Source organism: Xyrauchen texanus, chromosome 43 (genome assembly GCF_025860055.1).
Source record: "Xyrauchen texanus isolate HMW12.3.18 chromosome 43, RBS_HiC_50CHRs, whole genome shotgun sequence".
In the NCBI taxonomy this organism is placed as follows: domain Eukaryota; kingdom Metazoa; phylum Chordata; class Actinopteri; order Cypriniformes; family Catostomidae; genus Xyrauchen; species Xyrauchen texanus.
This window is the reverse complement of record NC_068318.1, coordinates 32,393,914-32,414,096: the sequence shown is the minus strand read 5'-3', so window position 1 is coordinate 32,414,096 and position 20,183 is coordinate 32,393,914. Positions and strand designations below refer to the sequence as shown.

Sequence of the window (20,183 nt, the reverse complement as noted above, 5' to 3'; positions counted from 1 at the left end):
AAAACTGCGTCTTACTCGAGTAATCAGTGGCCTGTTTAAACAACTGTTTTGGTCTTAAGAAAACCATGTTCATTACACTGGTTTAGGGCAATCAGGGCAGATCAGGGCAGTTTTAAGGGGCGTTCACAACCAATGGATTGAACACAACAGAATAGAAACGGAACGCAGGTGTTGAACTATGCTAAACTTGACACGTCATCTTACATAGTTTCAATTGTCATGCCACAACATCCTAAAAAACGAATCAAGAATGCCACAAGATAATAGATTAAATGGGTGTAAACATGGAATTTAAAGACTTCTTTTGAGTGGGGTTTATCTGGGGTGGGCGATACCACTTATTTTCTTATCTGTCCTGATGCCAAGTACTGCCAAGGCCAATTTACTTTCCAAAATCAATACTTGTATTAAATGCATTTGTTTTGAGAGTTCTTGGGTTAAAATGGGTTATATCATTTTTAAAAGTCTTTATAGCTATACACTCACCGGCCACTTTATTAGGTCATGCAGATACGGGTCATGAGCTCCAGTTAATGTGATCTCAGGGATTTGGAGCGTGGCATGATTGTTGGTGCCAGTCGGGCACTCAATAATAAAATACTTTTCCCCATTCTGATGGTTGATGTGAACATTAACTGAAGCTCCTGACCTGTATCTGCATGATTTGATACATTACACTGCTGCCACACGATTGGCTGATTATATAATCGCATTAATAAGTTATTAACATTATAAAATAATAATTTAAATAAACTTGTAAACAATGTCACATTTCCCGATTAAAAATAAATGTAGCTTATTACAATGTATATTACATGTTTATTACACATACTTATTTATTAGCTTCAAAGATTGATATGTATAATTTTCATAATCAATGTTGTTGTTGTTGGGATCAATATGGGAAGTATCAATACTTCAGGATCCATCCGACCATCCCTAGATTTATCATGCTAACAGTCTAAAGCTGCGTTCACATAGAACGCGGAAAAACATTTCACCTCGCAAGTTTGACCACTGGAATTAATTTGTTTAAACTCGCGTTCGCACGAGTAACACGAACCCGTGAGTATTCCCCCTTCTCTTCTGGAAAAGGACAGGAGGAGGGGCTTCTACGAACGTATCTTTCCGCCATCAACCATCAACAACGATTGCTGTACTGTATCTGTTACGTTGTGTCGTACAATTCCAGGTGCGCACACACCGCTACGACCATTTTCTCATCCGTTGTTCCTGATTTCTTCTGCTACTACGTCAGTACGTCCGTGACATCCGGATGATCTCAATGCTGATAGGCTTTCGCGACAACGCGTCATGCGGATATTTCCCTCGAGTAGAAAAATTTAAATAATGAAGCGAATTAAGCGATGTCACATGTTCGAGTCGCGTCATTCGCTTAATTTGCGTTGACTTGGTATGTATCATTTGCGTCTATTCGCATCGACTTTGTATGTAATCGCGCCGCACGAAATGCTCACTTCGCGTTGTATGTGAACGCCCCATAATACTGTCAGTTACAGTGGAAATCTGTCCATCCGAGTTGAGAATTTAACGTATGTGCAAAATTGCAGTATAGCAAAAACAACGTTAATGTAGCAACTTTTCCATCCCATGTGCTTAAAGCTGCGTTCACACTGCCATCGCTGCAGGTCACCAGTGGCTGGCGGTGAAGTCGCTAGTGGGCGTTCCCACTACTGGTTGCCTAGTAACGTTTCTAAATGACGTTGACGGATGTCATTCCATTGCTGTTGACAGCGAATCGGTTTTCTTGTCGCTAAAAACATTTTGGCGGGAAAAGACTCAATATAAATGGAATCAGTACATAAAATGCTTTATATCAAAGATGAGCGAGAAACAAGATATGCTCTTTGCCATAGCGGCTGTTTATCTGCAGGGCGAAAACGCAAACGCCGGTCTGTCTGGGTCCAGCACGGCGAGTACCACCGGCTAGAAAATTGCTAACCGCAAGAATTAGCCTTTCATCCATCTTTCCGTTACTGCAGGACCACGTGACCTCACGTGACCTCTCCCGTCTTTTCTCCTATTGGCTGTCGCTTCCATTAGTCGCTCTTCATTTGAATAAAGTTGAACTTGTCTCAACTTTGTCACATCGCTGGACACGCCCACATGTAGTCTCCAATGGTCATGACAGCTCGTGTCGCCGGAAGTCGCTGTGCTCTCATTGAAAATGAATGGGATGGAGTCACTGTCTCGCGTGATGTCGCTAGCAGTGTGAACGCAGCTTAAGGGAACAAAATCGTCACTTGCATCTCTGAATGAATTCCCTTTAAAGCATCGCTACTAAAATATAAATAATATCTAGGTGAGCTCATGTATCTATTGGTCAGTTGTTGACATCTTTAGCGTGTGCCCTGATGACGCTTGTGCTACGTTACACGTTATAAGTTTGATGCACGACTGAATGTAATTGATCGATTTCTCTCTCTGTCTTCTGCCCACTGTAGAGCTCTGATTCAGTCGGGTTTGTTGGCGTGAGGGCATTTTGTTTGTGTGTTTTTACATTTCTCAAGTGCTTTTCGCCAGAGAGGGTCTTTTATTCTGTCTTATTTATGTTTTCTGTTGCGATGGATGTTGATGAATTGGAGCTAGCGTGCAGTGAGAGAACGCCAGAGACTTTGGTGCCGCGGTCTGCTCTCTTGTCCCCGCTGCGAGACATGCTGATAAAGAGACAGACGGGCAGAGTGCCGCTCCACCAGTGTCCTGAGTTATAGGAGGCTGTTTTTAGGTCAAGGTCTGGAACGCTGGTGGGGGTCTGAGAGCGTTGAGAGACTGAGATGACTTTGAAGGGTTTGATGTAAAGTTTTCTTTTAGGGTTTGATTTTGGGTTCGTCTATTGCAATTTGAATTAGCTGTACAAAATAACTATTGGAGTCTAGCACCCATTTTGCTAGCATGTGTGTGTGTGTGTGTGTGTCAGCGTGTGTGTGTGTCAGCGTTTGTGTGCGTGTGTGTGTGTGTCTGTCTGTGTCAGAGTGTGTGTGTTTGTCTGTGTGTGTGTGTGTGTGTGCATGTGTGTGTCAGCATGTGTGCGTGTGTGTCGGCGTGTGTGCGTGTGTGTCAGCGTGCATGTGTGTCAGCGTGCGTGCGTGTGTGTGTGTCAGCGTGCATGTGTGTGTGTGTAAGCGTGTGTGTGTCAGCGTGTGTGTGTGTGTGTGTGTGTGTGTGTGTAAGAACACAACTCATGTGAGCTTAAACTGTGTTTGGACGCATGTTTGTGTGACTGAGATAATGATCGTGTTCAATAAGTCTGGCAGTTTTAGCGGGTCATGGTTCTGGTCCAGAGCTAATTGTTTAGCTGATAAACCTGCTCTGCTCGCTTCAGATACTGCCCTAAATACCCCACATACCCCCCTCCCAGAGCTCAGGCCCGCAGGGTGAACATGGCTGATGGGAACCATTTTCCTGTGTCACTCCATACCATAATATACCCACAACATTAGTGCCCTGTGCCAGCTGTTTAAAAGTTTTAGCACCTTTACCTTGATTCAACAGGTCCCAGATGAAGCTGTTTCTCAGAGACTTACTTAGAGCTGCAACTAATGTTATTTTGATAATCGATTAATCTGATTATTAGACTATTCGGCAATTATTGCATTTATTAATCATTAGCTCTTAACCGATTATTCAGCTTGTGCCTGAATTAAAAGGTTGAATTAAATGTGCTTACCTGTACCGCTGCTCCCTATAAGCAGACTACGCAGTGTACCCTAGGGGAGGCACCAGAAAGTCCACCGTCTGCCCTTACTCACACATTATATGTTATTGAAGGACCCGAAAGCAGTTGCGGAACACAGACAATCGCTTCACACTCATATCACACAACCACCCCTTCACTTCAATCCATCTTTAACTCGCAGAAAAACAAGCGTGTTTGTTCTTAACGATAAGAAACACACAGTGACACATATATTATGATTCAATAAGTCACGAGTCATCATGTTATAATCTAGCTGCATTAAGCGTGTGCACTCGAGGGATGAGCGTCCCGTGACGAGTGTTCATCAGCTGGTGCGGTTTCAATCTCTCCCCCTTAGATCGGGACATTCACACGACTCACAGAAGAGGTGCTGACCGCACAGAGAAATTACCGTTTCAGAGTTTGTACTTATTTACATGATCTGCTTCTGTATTATTTCAACTTTAATAAATCTATAATGCATTAAATATAATCACATTAAATATAAACGCATTAAAGATACAACGCATTAAATATAATCACATTAAAGATGTAATGCATTAAATATAATCACATTAAATATAAACGCATTAAAGATACAACGCATTAAATATAATCACATTAAATATGTAATGCATTAAATATAACTGCATTAAAGATGCAACGCATTAAATATAAACGCATTAAAGATGCAACGCATTAAATATAATCACATTAAATATGTAATGCATTAAATATAAACGCATTAAAGATGCAACGCATTAAATATAACCGCATTAAAGATGCAACGCATTAAATATAACCGCATTAAAGATGCAACGCATTAAATATAACTGCATTAAAGATGCAACGCATTAAATATAACAGCATTAAAGATGCAACGCATTAAATATAACAGCATTAAAGATGCAACGCATTAAATATAACAGCATTAAAGATGCAACGCATTAAATATAACTGCATTAAAGATGCAACGCATTAAATATAACAGCATTAAAGATGCAACGCATTAAATATAACCGCATTAAAGATGCACCGCATTAAATATAACCGCATTAAAGATGCAACGCATTAAATATAACTGCATTAAAGATGCAACGCATTAAATATAACAGCATTAAAGATGCAACGCATTAAATATAACCGCATTAAAGATGCAACGCATTAAATATAACCGCATTAAAGATGCAACGCATTAAATATAACCGCATTAAAGATGCAACGCATTAAATATAACTGCATTAAAGATGCAACGCATTAAATATAACCGCATTAAAGATGCAACGCATTAAATATAACCGCATTAAAGATGCAACGCATTAAATATAACCGCATTAAAGATGCACCGCATTAAAGATGCACCGCATTAAATATAACCGCATTAAAGATGCAACGCATTAAATATAACTGCATTAAAGATGCAACACATTAAATATAGCCGCATTAAAGATGCAACGCATTAAATATAACAGCATTAAAGATGCAACGCATTAAATATAACCACATTAAAGATGCAACGCATTAAGTATAACAGCATTAAATATAACTGCATTAAAGATGCAACGCATTAAATATAACTGCATTAAAGATGCAACCCATTAAATATAACTGCATTAAAGATGCAACGCATTAAATATAACTGCATTAAAGATGCAACGCATTAAATATAACAGCATTAAAGATGCAACGCATTAAAGATGCAACGCATTAAATATAACAGCATTAAAGATGCAACGCATTAAATATAACCGCATTAAAGATGCAACGCATTAAATATAACCGCATTAAAGATGCAACACATTAAATATAACCGCATTAAAGATGCAACACATTAAATATAACTGCATTAAAGATGCAACGCATTAAAGATGCAACGCATTAAATATATAAATGCAATGCATTTTCGCTTTGCGCCATTTGCTTATCTCGTGCCGCCACCACAAATTCGCATCCATTCGCGTACACACTTTGTATGTAATCACGCTGCACGAAATGCTCGATTGTATGCGAACGCACCGTAAGACTGATGTTGACTTCAGGTATTATAGGTCTGGGCAATATATTAAATATTCACAATATAATCATGATGATTTTATCAAAAATATATGTAGGTAAATTATGCTTTTTATTACTGTGTACTCTTTTATAATGGTGCATATACATTTTAATTATCAAATATAATTATTTTGTTAATTTAGTGAAAAATATACCAATTATTATTTTTGTATTTGTTTTATTAATAAAAAAAAATGACTTAATACATTAAACATTTTGACTTTTCTTTTTGGTCGCAATGCTTGTTTGCTATCTTTTGATTAAAAAAAAATGATAATGCATAATTGTAGAGATACAGAAGCACACACACACATGTGTAAGTTAGTCCAAGCGTCAGGGTCAATCTGAGGTTATGCTCCCCTTCTATTAACAGGTGATTAGAGTCTGATGACAGGGCAGGTGTGATTTAACCCAGAAACCCCTGAGGCTCTGTGCAAATGCAGTCACACCCGTTCACCTCCGCCCCCCTGTTCACCCCAGACCCGACAGACACCGATGCCTCGACAGGCCCGCAGCATCATTTCTGAAATTGATGTGATGTCACCAATGCGTCCTGACAAGATTGGTTCGACACAGCGACCCGGTTCAGCCAACGTGACCGTGTGCCTTGTGTTCCTCTCCAGATTAATTCTCGCTCCCTGTAAATAATTGATGTCTGGCAGTCGGGTGTTAAGAATAGAAAAGGTATTCGGAGGTGACGAATGGGACCGCAAATGGCTTTTCACAAACCTCTTGAAGAGATGCATCGAATCAGAGGCCGGATCTTTGAGTGTCCCACAAACACGGAGCTATTGGACGTATTGTGCCGATTCCGTCTCAAGTGCTGTTTCTTATTTCTCAAAGGGGATGTTGATTGCCGCCGTCTGTTTACTCATCACCAAGAGGTCTGTTGCTCTTCCAGCATCAGATAAATATAGTGTGTGTGCTTGTTTGATGAGCAAGACATCGGTGAGGCGAGGTGAAGCATTCGCTCTGATGAAAGCGAGGCGTAATTACAGGGGACGACTTACCGTCTGCAACACAAATATGTGTGGAATTAAATCAACCACATCAAAATACTTGAAGAAGACTGTAATAATGCACACCCAGATATTTTGTTTTAGACCTCAAACTTAAAAATGCAAGTAAAGTGAATAAAATAATTGGTTTAATTTATTTCTACATGGTCATTCCGGGTCAACTCAAAGATTTGCCCAATTCCCAATGTGCTCTAGGCCCTCGTGGTGGCGTAGCGACTCCTACATCTAGAGTATGTGCATCTTATCATGTGGCTTGGCGAGAGCGTTACCATGGAGACGTAGCGCGTGTGGAGGCTTCATGCTATTCACATCCACTCACGACTCGCTACGCGTCCCATCGAGAGCGAGAACCACATTATAGTGACCATGAGGAGGTTACCCCATGTGACTCTACCCTCCCTAGCAACTGGCCCAATTTGGTTGCTAAGGAGACTCACAGCATGTGGAGGCTCATGCTACTCTCCACGATCCACACACAACTCACCACACGCCCCATTGAGAGAACCACTAATCACCACCACGAGGAGGTTACCCCATGTGACTCTGCCCTCCCTAGCAACCGGGCCAATTTGGTTACCCCATGTGAGACTACCCTCCCTAGCAACCGGGCCAATTTGGTTACCCCATGTGACTCTACCCTCCCTAGCAACCGGGCCAATTTGGTTAGCCCATGTGACTCTACCCTCCCTAGCAACCGGGCCAATTTGGTTAGCCCATGTGACTCTACCCTCCCTAGCAACCGGGCCAATTTGGTTACCCCATGTGACTCTACCCTCCCTAGCAACCGGGCCAATTTGGTTACCCCATGTGACTCTACCCTCCCTAGCAACCGGGCCAATTTGGTTACCCCATGTGACTCTACCCTCCCTAGCAACCGGGACAATTTGGTTACCCCATGTGACTCTACCCTCCCTAGCAACCGGACCAATTTGGTTACCCCATGTGACTCTAACCTCCCTAGCAACCGGCCCAATTTGGTTGCTAAGGAGACCTGACTGGAGTCACTCAGGAAAATGTTGCTTTTATACTGATAAAAGAAATGCAAAATATGACACATCATGATCAATATTTACTAAGTAATCCATTATTATGTAGACGGTGTCAAAATGACAATTTTCGCTTACGATTTTGGAGCAAAACCACAAGATGAAAAAATATCCTTAGAAACGTGTCAGCGTCATGATTTCATTTTTACACAGAGATTGGTAGATCTATTATTGAAATCAGTCGACTTCAGCTACTTTTGTTGCATTATATGCGAATGGTGCAAGTCCAAATATGGGAAAAAACACGTTTTTCTGCTGTTTTTCCAAAGTTGGAGCACCTATAACTCCAGAAGCATTCAAGATATCTTAATATCCTTTTAGGTTCTGCTTCAAAACAAACTTCTCTTTTTCTGTCTTATTTTTTAAGGCCCTAAATAGTTGAGTACCAGAGATATGGAGCCCTCAATGTGGCTTCATCTGAAAACGATTAAAATTGAATATTTTCAATGTTAAAATACCAAAAGCTACATTTTTCTCGTCGAACAAAACAAAGGTCTGAAGTAGAAATAATGTTGAATCTAGAAATATACCTTTTTACCTATTTATTCAGAAAAGGCAAACATTTCATCCTTCTGTCATGGCGGTGCAAGAGTGTTGAGCTCGTTTGAATTGTTCATTAAACTGTTGACATGTTTTTAAAGCTAGCTACCTGTATGATAACGCATCTGGTTTAATTAACATTTAAAGGCCACAATAATGCAATAAGCTATGTTTAGTATGTTCAACAGAACTTCACACTTATAATGCATTGGCAAAGCTTATTGTTTGCATTGGCGTGCTTGTGTAGTGTTTCCAGTCTTACATGCTAAACATCAGACCTGCAGTTGATTATAGACGACAATCGCTCTGTAATGGCCAAATGGGCTCTTTGAACAGTAGCTCACATCCAAAGCAGCCTTCCAGGCAAACACATGTGCATAAACACTCCCCATAAAACACAGAAGAACTCTCTGGTGTTACCCCTGTTTTTTGACTTACTCCTCTTTTTCTCTTGTTTTGTTCCCCACCATCTGTAGATGACGACTATCTGGGATTGGGCGAGCTCCCAGAGACCTTCCCTTCCGACCCACCTGAGCCCCTCCCACACTTCCTGATGGAGCCAGAAGAGGCGTACATCGTCAAGAACAAACCTGTCAATCTCTACTGCAAGGCCACGCCCGCCACGCAGATCTACTTCAAATGCAACAGCGAGTGGGTGCATCAGAAAGAGCACATGGTGGAGGAGCGTGTCGACGAGACCTCTGGTTAGTCCCGATGGTGGCGTTTGGGGTGGTCCGTGTTAGGGCTGTCACAATTATACAATAGAAATGTAAAATAGGGGTGCGTGGTTTCCTTTTTAAGGCTTTAAAAATATTGCACAAGGATAGAATGACATATATAATTATAAATATAAATAAATAAAGCTTTTAAATGTCTCGTATCAACTTTAATGTTATACTATGGATGTCAAATATTTCCGTCTTAAATTCTTCACTTTCACATGTTATTTTAAGGCTCTCCCATTAATCCCATGAGTGCTAATTTAGCATGAAGGAACCAAAAATGCAGTTTTCATGGCATCTCTATATGCTTTAAAATGCACTGTCCTTTTCTGCATATCGCGGCGCCGCTTTGTGGTCCGTTCTGCATAACGCGGCGGCTCATTTTAGGCCCATTTCGTGGACGGCCCACTTGGTTCTCCCGATGGCCAGTCCGCACCTGATTGCCCCCAAAGTGCGTCGGCCCACCGGGAAAATGCCCGGTATGCCAGATTACCAGTCCAGCCCTGCTCACAAGTGACAGTATACCTCGATGGCGCCAGATCAGAGCAAGTGAACGAATTCTAATACCTCGTTTCAATTGTACAAGAACAGAAATTTGCTGTGTAAAATTGTGCTGGTATATGGCACAGAATCATGGATGCGGCTGCAGGCAGACTTGAAAAAGCTTGAAGTCTTCCAAACGCGATGCTTCTGTCGAATTTTAGGAATTACAATCAGGGACAAAATACGCAAATGAAACCATCAGAGAGCGGAGCAGCAACCAACCCGACCATATCCGAGGAAGTCCAAAAGCGCAGATTGGCACAGGTTTGGTCACGTGTGCCACATGGTAAATGGTCTGCACTTATATAGCGCTTTTAATGTGTCCCAATCACCCAAACACACACACACACACACACACACACACACACACATACACATACACACACCAATGATGGTATAGCTGCCATGCAAGGTGCTAGTCTGCCATTGTGACCAACTTGGGGTTCAGTGTCTTGCCCAAGGACACTTCGGCACGTGGAGTCGTGTGGGCCGGGAATCGAACCTCCAATCCTACGATTAGCAGCCGACCCGCTCAACCACCTGAGCCACAGCCGCGGGCATGAACCCGCACCACCTTCCTTACCGGTTCCTCAGGAGATCGTGCCCCGATGGCTGGAAAAGTACAACCAAAAGCGCCAAAGAAAACGTGGGCAAAGCAAATTGAAGTGGCCCTCAAGAAGCAGCGATAACGTTAGCCAATTTTACATCTTTGTTGCCATGACGACGTAAACCCATAAACCTTGTAACCCCAGCCAATTTTGCACATTGTGCATGCAAGCACGATTGAAACTACTTTAAAGCACAAGTTTTAACTGAATAATGAATATAAAGTGCTTTAAACACTCCAAAAATGGGTCCCATTGACTCTCATTGGAAGTGCCTCACTGGAACACATATTTTAGCCTTTTTTAAAGAAATGGACGGATGACTCAAAATTATAATTTTTGGTAATAAACATCATACCACAATTGAACCCGGAATATTCCTTTAATACTGACCGAATTTAACAATCCAACAGTCGGGTTAAAGGTTCGGATATAATTGCAATCAGGTGATGATGTCATCATAGCAAAGTAAAGAAAGGGCGCTCCAAAAACCGTAGATCTCACAGAAAGTGTCACCCCCTCAGGCGTTGCAAAATCAAGCGAATGAATAATGCAGAGAAACTTTAAAATCCCCCCCACCGTCCCAGCGCCTGTAATGAGAGAGGAATTTCTCTTGTTAAACTCCAAGAGGCCGCGAAGAGAAGCCGTAAAGCTAGCATCAGACAGCTAGTGCGCTATAACTGTTGTCGTGTTTGCATTTGGTGTCTCTTTCGTGGACATCATTAGAACACTGTAGCGAAAGGTTTTGATGCTTTTGAAATCTCGTTGGACACACTTCATTCACACACATTGTCTGGTAACAAACACACAGGGGACGCAGTCCAAACAAGCCCAAAATAGCCTTGAACAATAGTCTTGCTACTGCGCTGACCAGCCTCGACGCTTCAAGAGCACTTAAAGAGGTGGCGAGTCTTTTTCACTCGCTGTATGTCTGGTCTGTTTTATTTTCTCATTGAGCCAGAATCTCGTTCGGCGTTTCTCGGCTCATTTTAACAGTCTTGGCCTTTTCTTCAGCCCTGCAGTTTTTGGTGAAGACAACATTTAGTGATTGAAGTGTCTCCATGTGACGTCTCGCCTTCAATCAAAACATCAATGCCCAGAACCTCAAGAACAGCACGGCCGAGCTCATGCAGCAGAACAATATGGTTACCATGCTTGGAGTTATAAATGCAAAGTTCACATGAAAACTGCTCATTATTATAAGTAGGAATGTCCTGATATTAGAGTTGCGCAATATACCGGCGCTACGGTAGTGTCATGACCATAGACTGTAAAAAAAGATGGACGACACCCCTTCACTCTTTTCCATTGGTGAGAACTGAAGCCGCCAGTGTCCCGATATGGCGCTGACATCTTGGGACTTGAGTCTGCGCAGTTGCGATTTCGGGACCAGACCTGCGCAGTAGTGAGCAGGAAGTAAAGCCGCGAAATCAAGGCCCCGCCCTCACTCTCGCTGAATCAATCGCAAGCACACGCCCCTTTTGACTTATGACGGTGTGAAATAATTAATTATAGAAATGTAGATATTACATTTAAAGCTCCAATCTCCTCAGTCCTCCGAAGATCCCGAAAAAAGTCTGTTGGTGCTTCAGTGACTACTTCACTCAGAGAACCTGTCAATCACAGCTGTCAATCATGATGTCACAGCAGCGTTTTTATAGCATCAAATAACTAAAAACAAACTTATTTTGAAAACAAACACTTGAAATGACATCAACGTGATAGAAACGACAGTAAATGACAGAAACTATCTTTGGAAAAAAGATATGTGAAGTGTAATTTAATTGTTTAGTTGGTCTCACGTCCCGTTGAATAACATGGGGAGGCGGGATTTATGACCTATACTAGGACCAGCCACCGGGGGGCGATCGAGATGTTTTGGCTTCACTTTTGAGGGCTTGTGCGGCACACTTGGTCATGACACTAAAGCTTCACGATACTGCCGGTGCCAATGTATTTTTAATATGTTAAAGTACTGTAATATGGTAAAAGCCTTCATTTGAATCTGCAATAACATTATAAATGGTGTCTTTTCGAGTGGCGTTCCCTTCACGCAGTGCCCTTTAAGAACATGCCCATATATGGTATTGTTTACTTTTCAGTGTGTGGTTTTCCCATGTTAGTGTCAGTTCACTTAACCTAAATGCTTTATCTTAACATTATCAGATCTATCGTGTCTCAGAAATTCAAACTTTGCACTCGTTTCATTTATTCCCAACTATAAATGTACGGTGCCGGTAACTTCACACTTACGATCAGATCGGTTTGATCACGTCTCTGAGCCGGTGTGTGTGTAATCTGCATTCACGCTGTTCATCAGGAGAGAAGAGCTGCAGTCCGTTCAACGTTACAATATTTACATTTATGCATTTGGCAGATGCTTTTATCCAAGGTGACTTGGTGGCTGTGGGGATCGAACCAGCAACCTTCTGATTACCAGTTATGTGCTTTAGCCCACTCCGCCACCACCACTGTGATATCTTTATTTTTATGTCACCAACATTCAAATAATCACAGAAATAATGGAACAAAAGTTCAAAATATTTGCCGTTTGAACTGGCTGTTTTGATGCGGCGAATGTTTTTATTCATTTTTATTTTGTTTACATCAAACTGAAAATGTATTCGGTAACCATTTAGTCCATTTGAGCCTCTTCCCAGTTCATCCACCTGTTATATGCACCACTTCCGGAGCAACACGTGGAATGGCTAGTTTCTAAGAAACTCCTTTGCGGTGACAAACTACATTAAGAATTGCCAAACACATAAATGTAAAAGAAAAAGTAGTAAAAGAAAAGTCGAAAATGTAATATCGAACCAGTAATGATGTGCAATCAGCTGGTATTATATAGTCAAACGCGATTCAAACGTAAAGAGTCGATTCAAACGTAAAGAGTCGATTCAAACGTAAAGAGTCGATTCAAACGTAAAGAGTCGATTCAAAAGAAACTGTAAAAGAGTCGATTCAAAAGAAACTGTAAAAGAGTCGATTCAAAAGAAAAGGTAAAAGATTCGATTCAATTGAAACTGTAAAAGAAAAGATTCGATTCAAATGAAACAGTAAAAGAAAAGATTCGATTCAAATGAAACCGTAAAAGAAAAGATTTGATTCAAAAGAAAAGGGTCGATTCAAAAGAAACTGTAAAAGAAAGGATTTGATTCAAAAGAAACTGTAAAAGAAAAGATTCGATTCAAATGAAACTGTAAAAGAAAGGATTTGATTCAAAAGAAACTGTAAAAGAAAGGATTTGATTCAAAAGAAACTGTAAAAGAAAAGATTCGATTCAAATGAAACTGTAAAAGAAAGGATTTGATTCAAAAGAAACTGTAAAAGAAAAGATTCGATTCAAATGAAACTGTAAAAGAAAAGAGTCGATTCAAAAGAAGAGAGTCGATTCAAATGAAAAGATTTGAATCAAAATGAGTGGTGGTGGCGTAGTGGGCTAAAGCACATAGCTGGTAATCAGAAGGTTGCTGGTTTGATCCCCACAGTCACCACCATTGTGTCCTTGAGTAAGACACTTAACTCCAGGTTGCTCCGGGGGGATTGTCCCTGTAATAAGTGCTCTGTAAGTCCCTTTGGATAAAAGCATCTGCCAAATGCATTAATGTAAATGTAAGTCATTTTTATCTGTGTAGCGCATTTCACAACACACATCATCTGAAAGCAGCTTTACAGACAATCATGCATTAACAGAACTATCTATAAAGTCAACATGAATATAATGCCAATATTAGTTCTATAGATGCATTGTTCTCTGTTAGTTGTCTGATGAAGATTAAAAGGCTTTTGTTGGCTATTAATTGATTAGTCTATGTATTCCATTTCAAGAGTGTAGTTCATCAATAGACAAACGAGATCAATGAGGTGCATCACAGTTCAACCGGCAGGGCGGTTGGGTTCGGTGGGGTCCATCCTAAGGTCAAAGTTCAGGCAGTGGCATATGAAGTACCCGTTGTCTTACAGTTGGAGTTGGCATCAGTTCATCCTCTGACGTCCATGATGGACGAATTTCTTAAAAGTGCACAAGAACAATGTAACAAATAAACGAAATTGGTGAGTACTGAAAAGGAAGTGTCGGTACTCGCCTCCAAAATATGGTAACATTTACTCTCCCTCGTGCTGTTCCGAACCATTCCGCCTAACACCTCCTTTTGTGTTCCACAGATGAAATGGTCACGAGGGGCATAAATGATGACAGAAATATAATTTTTAGAACATTCTTTCCAAACTGTTACAATGTGACAAATCAACACATTTTGAAATGGTCGTGCCGTTCAATACAGATGCGTTCAGAAGACTCATTGTGTGTGAGTGCTACCGGCGCGCTCGCCACGACAACTCAATTTCCCTTTCTGCCAGCTGAGTGCAGCCAATCAAAGCAGCCGTGCCGTCTGTAATGTCTCCAGAGCCCTCGGGGTATTTGATGCTCTCTCAAAGGCACTGACCATTGTGCTTCAACACAAGGGTCCTTGACACAAACACGTCACACACTCACAACACGTTTATAGTGGCACATCGCACAGACGTGATTGAATTTAATGGAAACCGTGAAAGGGGAAATTAAGCGGTCTTCATTTGTGTGTTGGGGTTTAAGTTTAACTCGTGTGCCAAACTGACTTCCATCATCTCGTTGATGGTTATCTTAGCTTTGACATTGATGAGGGAGAGGTTAACGCACACGTCACCCTTCATCCGCTCATGTCGGAGGAGTTTGTGTGCTGAGAGCCGCCACATATCACAACAGCTTTATCCTGAAGATCCCAGAGGCGCCGTCAGTCCTTCGCCATGTTTCTCCTTCTTTTTCCTGCAATCTTTAGCTATGGGCCTCATTCATGAAATACAAGCAGGACCATTCGTGAAACCATAGAAACAACATTTGTTATGCTCAAGTTTCATGAATAAAGCCCCACGGTCAGACTGCTCTCTGTGCATACTATGTTTATAAGCACGTGTCAAACTGTAACAAACGTTCTGAACAATGCTACATTGTTGTCATGTGACATTGCATGCATGTTGCATGTTTAACTCAAAAAAACACAAGCAAGCACCAAAGGTTAATCACATTTTTACGTTGAAATTTATAGAACAACTTAGTGTGTACTGTACTGTGAATCTGGAGGGGAAGTGTGAAACTGATGTCAGAACATGCCGGTATTTGTGAGATTCACTCCAGCATACTGAGCACGCTCTGAACAACCTTTCTTTCTTTTCCTCATCCACAACACACATCATTCTCTCTCCTCTCTAATTTCCTCTGATTGACAGAAAACAACCACAGATAGATGCTGGTTGGGCGGGTCAATGGCTATTTGAGCTGACGGAAACTTGATCTGATGGTCTCTCTCTCTCTCTTTACATCTCTCTCTCTATATATATGCAGTATCTCACAAAAGTGAGAACACCCCTCACATTTTTGTAAATATTTGATTATATCTTTTTATGTGACAACACTGAAGAAATGACACTTTGCTACAATGTAAATTAGTGAGTGTACAGCTTGAATAACATTTGTAAATTTGCTGTCCTCTCAAAATAACTCAACACACAGCCATTAATGTCTAAAACGCTGGCAACAAAAGTGAGTACACCCCAAAGTGTCAATATTTTGTGTGGTCACCATTATTTTCCCCTCTAATTTAAACATTGCAGTTTGTGTTGATATTTAATGGGGTCTGTAACTCTCCAGTAATGTCAGTAACTCTCCAGTAATGTCAGTAACCCTCCAGCAATGTCAGTAACTCTCCAGTAATGTCAGTAACCCTCCAGCAATGTCAGTAACCCTCCAGCAATGTCAGTAACCCTCCAGCAATGTCAGTAACCCTCCAGCAATGTCAGTAATGTCAGTAACCCTCCAGCAATGTCAGTAACTCTCCAGTAATGTCAGTAACTCTCCAGTAATGTCAGTAACCCTCCAGCAATGTCAGTAACCCTCCAGCAATGTCAGTAACCCTCCAGCAATGTCAGTAATGTCAGTAACCCTCCAGCAATGTCAGTAACCCTCCAGCAATGTCAGTAACCCTCCAGCAATGTCAGTAACCCTCCAGCAATGTCAGTAATGTCAGTAACCCTCCAGCAATGTCAGTAACCCTCCAGCAATGTCAGTAACCCTCCAGCAATGTCAGTAACTCTCCAGCAATGTCAGTAACCCTACAGTAATGTCAGTAACTCTCCAGTAATGTCAGTAACCCTCCAGTAATGTCAGTAACCCTCCAGCAATGTCAGTAACTCTCCAGCAATGTCAGTAACCCTCCAGTAATGTCAGTAACTCTCCAGCAATGTCAGTAACCCTACAGCAATGTCAGTAACTCTCCAGCAATGTCAGTAACCCTACAGTAATGTCAGTAACCCTACAGTAATGTCAGTAACTCTCCAGTAATGTCAGTAACCCTCCAGTAATGTCAGTAACCCTCCAGCAATGTCAGTAACTCTCCAGCAATGTCAGTAACCCTCCAGTAATGTCAGTAACTCTCCAGCAATGTCAGTAACCCTACAGCAATGTCAGTAACTCTCCAGCAATGTCAGTAACCCTCCAGCAATGTCAGTAACCCTCCAGCAATGTCAGTAACCCTCCAGTAATGTCAGTAACCCTCCAGCAATGTCAGTAACTCTCCAGTAATGTCAGTAACTCTCCAGTAATGTCAGTAACCCTCCAGTAATGTCAGTAACTCTCCAGCAATGTCAGTAACTCTCCAGCAATGTCAGTAACTCTCCAGCAATGTCAGTAACCCTACAGCAATGTCAGTAACCCTCCAGCAATGTCAGTAACCCTCCAGCAATGTCAGTAACCCTCCAGCAATGTCAGTAACCCTCCAGTAATGTCAGTAACCCTCCAGCAATGTCAGTAACCCTCCAGCAATGTCAGTAACCCTCCAGCAATGTCAGTAACCCTCCAGCAATGTCAGTAACTCTCCAGTAATGTCAGTAACCCTCCAGCAATGTCAGTAACTCTCCAGCAATGTCAGTAACTCTCCAGCAATGTCAGTAACTCTCCAGCAATGTCAGTAACCCTACAGCAATGTCAGTAACTCTCCAGCAATGTCAGTAACCCTCCAGCAATGTCAGTAACCCTCCAGTAATGTCAGTAACCCTCCAGCAATGTCAGTAACTCTCCAGCAATGTCAGTAACTCTCCAGCAATGTCAGTAACCCTCCAGCAATGTCAGTAACTCTCCAGTAATGTCAGTAACTCTCCAATAATGTCAGTAACCCTCCAGCAATGTCAGTAACTATCCAGCAATGTCAGTAACTATCCAGCAATGTCAGTAACTATCCAGCAATGTCAGTAACTATCCAGCAATGTCAGTAATGTCAGTAACTCTCCAGCAATGTCAGTAACCCTCCAGCAATGTCAGTAACCCTCCAGCAATGTCAGTAACTCTCCAGCAATGTCAGTAACTCTCCAGCAATGTCAGTAACCCTCCAGCAATGTCAGTAACTCTCCAGCAATGTCAGTAACCCTCCAGCAATGTCAGTAACCCTCCAGCAATGTCAGTAACTCTCCAGTAATGTCAGTAACTCTCCAGTAATGTCAGTAACTCTCTAGTAATGTCAGTAACTCTCCAGTAATGTCAGTAACTCTCCAGTAATGTCAGTAACTCTCTAGTAATGTCAGTAACCCTCCAGCAATGTCAGTAACTCTCCAGCAATGTCAGTAACCCTACAGTAATGTCAGTAACTCTCCAGTAATGTCAGTAACCCTCCAGTAATGTCAGTAACCCTCCAGCAATGTCAGTAACTCTCCAGCAATGTCAGTAACCCTCCAGTAATGTCAGTAACTCTCCAGCAATGTCAGTAACCCTACAGCAATGTCAGTAACTCTCCAGCAATGTCAGTAACCCTACAGTAATGTCAGTAACCCTACAGTAATGTCAGTAACTCTCCAGTAATGTCAGTAACCCTCCAGTAATGTCAGTAACCCTCCAGCAATGTCAGTAACTCTCCAGCAATGTCAGTAACCCTCCAGTAATGTCAGTAACTCTCCAGCAATGTCAGTAACCCTACAGCAATGTCAGTAACTCTCCAGCAATGTCAGTAACCCTCCAGCAATGTCAGTAACCCTCCAGCAATGTCAGTAACCCTCCAGCAATGTCAGTAACCCTCCAGCAATGTCAGTAACTCTCCAGTAATGTCAGTAACCCTCCAGTAATGTCAGTAACCCTCCAGTAATGTCAGTAACTCTCCAGCAATGTCAGTAACCCTCCAGCAATGTCAGTAACCCTCCAGCAATGTCAGTAACCCTCCAGCAATGTCAGTAACTCTCCAGTAATGTCAGTAACTCTCCAGTAATGTCAGTAACCCTCCAGTAATGTCAGTAACTCTCCAGCAATGTCAGTAACTCTCCAGCAATGTCAGTAACTCTCCAGCAATGTCAGTAACCCTACAGCAATGTCAGTAACTCTCCAGCAATGTCAGTAACCCTCCAGCAATGTCAGTAACCCTCCAGCAATGTCAGTAACCCTCCAGCAATGTCAGTAACCCTCCAGTAATGTCAGTAACCCTCCAGCAATGTCAGTAACCCTCCAGCAATGTCAGTAACCCTCCAGCAATGTCAGTAACCCTCCAGCAATGTCAGTAACTCTCCAGTAATGTCAGTAACCCTCCAGCAATGTCAGTAACTCTCCAGCAATGTCAGTAACTCTCCAGCAATGTCAGTAACTCTCCAGCAATGTCAGTAACCCTACAGCAATGTCAGTAACTCTCCAGCAATGTCAGTAACCCTCCAGCAATGTCAGTAACCCTCCAGTAATGTCAGTAACCCTCCAGCAATGTCAGTAACTCTCCAGCAATGTCAGTAACTCTCCAGCAATGTCAGTAACCCTCCAGCAATGTCAGTAACTCTCCAGTAATGTCAGTAACTCTCCAATAATGTCAGTAACCCTCCAGCAATGTCAGTAACTATCCAGCAATGTCAGTAACTATCCAGCAATGTCAGTAACTATCCAGCAATGTCAGTAACTATCCAGCAATGTCAGTAATGTCAGTAACTCTCCAGCAATGTCAGTAACCCTCCAGCAATGTCAGTAACCCTCCAGCAATGTCAGTAACTCTCCAGCAATGTCAGTAACTCTCCAGCAATGTCAGTAACCCTCCAGCAATGTCAGTAACTCTCCAGCAATGTCAGTAACCCTCCAGCAATGTCAGTAACCCTCCAGCAATGTCAGTAACCCTCCAGCAATGTCAGTAACTCTCCAGTAATGTCAGTAACTCTCCAGTAATGTCAGTAACTCTCTAGTAATGTCAGTAACTCTCCAGTAATGTCAGTAACTCTCTAGTAATGTCAGTAACTCTCTAGTAATGTCAGTAACCCTCCAGCAATGTCAGTAACTCTCCAGCAATGTCAGTAACCCTACAGCAATGTCAGTAACTCTCCAGCAATGTCAGTAACTCTCCAGTAATGTCAGTAACTCTCCAGTAATGTCAGTAACTCTCTAGTAATGTCAGTAACTCTCCAGTAATGTCAGTAACTCTCTAGTAATGTCAGTAACTCTCCAGCAATGTCAGTAACCCTCCAGCAATGTCAGTAACCCTCCAGCAATGTCAGTAACTCTCCAGTAATGTCAGTAACTCTCTAGTAATGTCAGTAACTCTCCAGTAATGTCAGTAACTCTCTAGTAATGTCAGTAACTCTCCAGCAATGTCAGTAACCCTCCAGCAATGTCAGTAACTCTCCAGCAATGTCAGTAACCCTCCAGCAATGTCAGTAACCCTCCAGCAATGTCAGTAACTCTCCAGTAATGTCAGTAACTCTCTAGTAATGTCAGTAACTCTCTAGTAATGTCAGTAACTCTCCAGTAATGTCAGTAACTCTCCAGTAATGTCAGTAACTCTCTAGTAATGTCAGTAACTCTCCAGCAATGTCAGTAACTCTCCAGCAATGTCAGTAACCCTACAGCAATGTCAGTAACTCACTCTCTCTATATATATCCCTCTCTCTCTCCCTCTCTCTCTCCCTCT

General features: G+C 41.9%; 1 protein-coding gene across 1 annotated transcript in view; it reads left to right on the top strand.

Moving 5' to 3' along the window:
• The window catches only part of LOC127635568 (netrin receptor UNC5C-like), a 224,041-nt gene that overhangs the window by 99,842 nt on the left and 104,016 nt on the right, over positions 1-20,183 (top strand). Inside the window, 1 exon segment of the mRNA XM_052115683.1 lies at positions 8,834-9,061. Within this exon segment, the coding sequence (XP_051971643.1) occupies positions 8,834-9,061 (228 nt within the window).